The sequence below is a fragment of the Arachis ipaensis genome, chromosome B03, assembly GCF_000816755.2.
Source record: "Arachis ipaensis cultivar K30076 chromosome B03, Araip1.1, whole genome shotgun sequence".
NCBI classification, from domain to species: domain Eukaryota; kingdom Viridiplantae; phylum Streptophyta; class Magnoliopsida; order Fabales; family Fabaceae; genus Arachis; species Arachis ipaensis.
This window is the reverse complement of record NC_029787.2, coordinates 92,907,113-92,908,411: the sequence shown is the minus strand read 5'-3', so window position 1 is coordinate 92,908,411 and position 1,299 is coordinate 92,907,113. Positions and strand designations below refer to the sequence as shown.

The 1,299-nt window shown below is 39.4% G+C and overlaps 1 protein-coding gene across 1 annotated transcript in view; it reads left to right on the top strand.

Annotated features, from left to right (window-relative positions):
• The window catches only part of LOC107630704 (putative RING-H2 finger protein ATL21A), a gene marked incomplete in the record, with an annotated part of 1,638 nt that extends 496 nt beyond the window's left edge, over nucleotides 1-1,142 (top strand). Inside the window, 2 exon segments of the mRNA XM_016333907.2 lie at nucleotides 1-418; nucleotides 591-1,142. Coding sequence (XP_016189393.1) covers nucleotides 1-418; nucleotides 591-1,042 — 870 coding nt within the window.

The following is a 1,299-nucleotide window of genomic DNA, read 5'->3' as shown; positions in this document are numbered from 1 at the left end:
CGTGGCCTCAACCTCCAACTCTCACCCTTCCAATTAAGCTCTGCTTACTCGCTTGTCAACTACACCTTCCTCAGATGCCCTTCAAATTTAACCGCTTTGTCTATGGTACAACCAATACCCTGTTTGAACTCAGGGTTTAATAGTAGTAGCAAATCTTCGGTGGTGGCGATCTTGTCGAATCCGCCGTTTCCAACGCCGTGGACGTCGCCGTGCCACGTCATATCGTGGGCTATGATCCCGGTTGCCGGTTTTCCGTGGCCGTTTTGGACGGATTATTATTCTGACATAAAGTTGGAATGGGATAACCCAAATTGCGGAAGTTGCGAGGCACGTGGAGGACGGTGTGGGTTCGTTGGCCCAACGCTCCGGGACACTGCTTTTCATGTTGGTTGTTACGATCTTCCCACTCAACTTCAAGGTATGTCCATTACTGTTTCTTATGATTGCTTAACGAAAAAGCCTTTAGAACCAACATGACACTTAGCATTAAAACAAGGAAAAATAAATTAAACTAGGTACACAAATACATTAGTGACTAATTTTAGCGTATGCATTTTTGTTATAATTTTAAATTGTTTTTTGCTATGTAGGTCTTTCAAAGAAAACCAAGTACGGTTTAGGTATGGGCCTAGGAATACCTGGAGCCTTGTGTATTATTGTGCTTGCATATTTGTTCTACGCCAAGATGAAGACACATGAGCAACAGAGGCTATCAAGAAGTGATTTTTCGACCATAATTTTACCGCGTCTTCCTGTTCAAATCATGGGATTGGATGCTGCTAGCATAGAAAAATACCCCAAAACCCTGCTTGGTGAAAGTGGGCGATTGCCTAAGCCTAATGACAATCTTTGTTCCATATGTCTCTGTGAGTACCAGCCCAAGGAGACCTTGAGGACCATACCTGAATGCAATCACTATTTTCATGCCAATTGCATAGATGGATGGCTCAAGATGAATGCTACTTGTCCTCTTTGTCGCAATTTACCTGAAAGATCTGTTGCATCATTAACCCCGTCTATACCTGCATCTCCCACTTATTAGGATTTTCCGATTGTATTTCTAATAACTTTGTTAGACATGATCACAATGTACTATACATTCTTTTATTTGGGTGGAAGTTTCTATCTATACAAAATTCCTACACGATGAAAACATATACACACACTAGTGAAGGTTATACACTTTTAATTTTGAGATTAAAAGTGACGGATAAAAATATAAAAAATAAAAAATTATCAATTATTTTATAAAAAAAAAATGTGTATAAAAGAGAGATATAAGAAAAATTGTCCAATCAT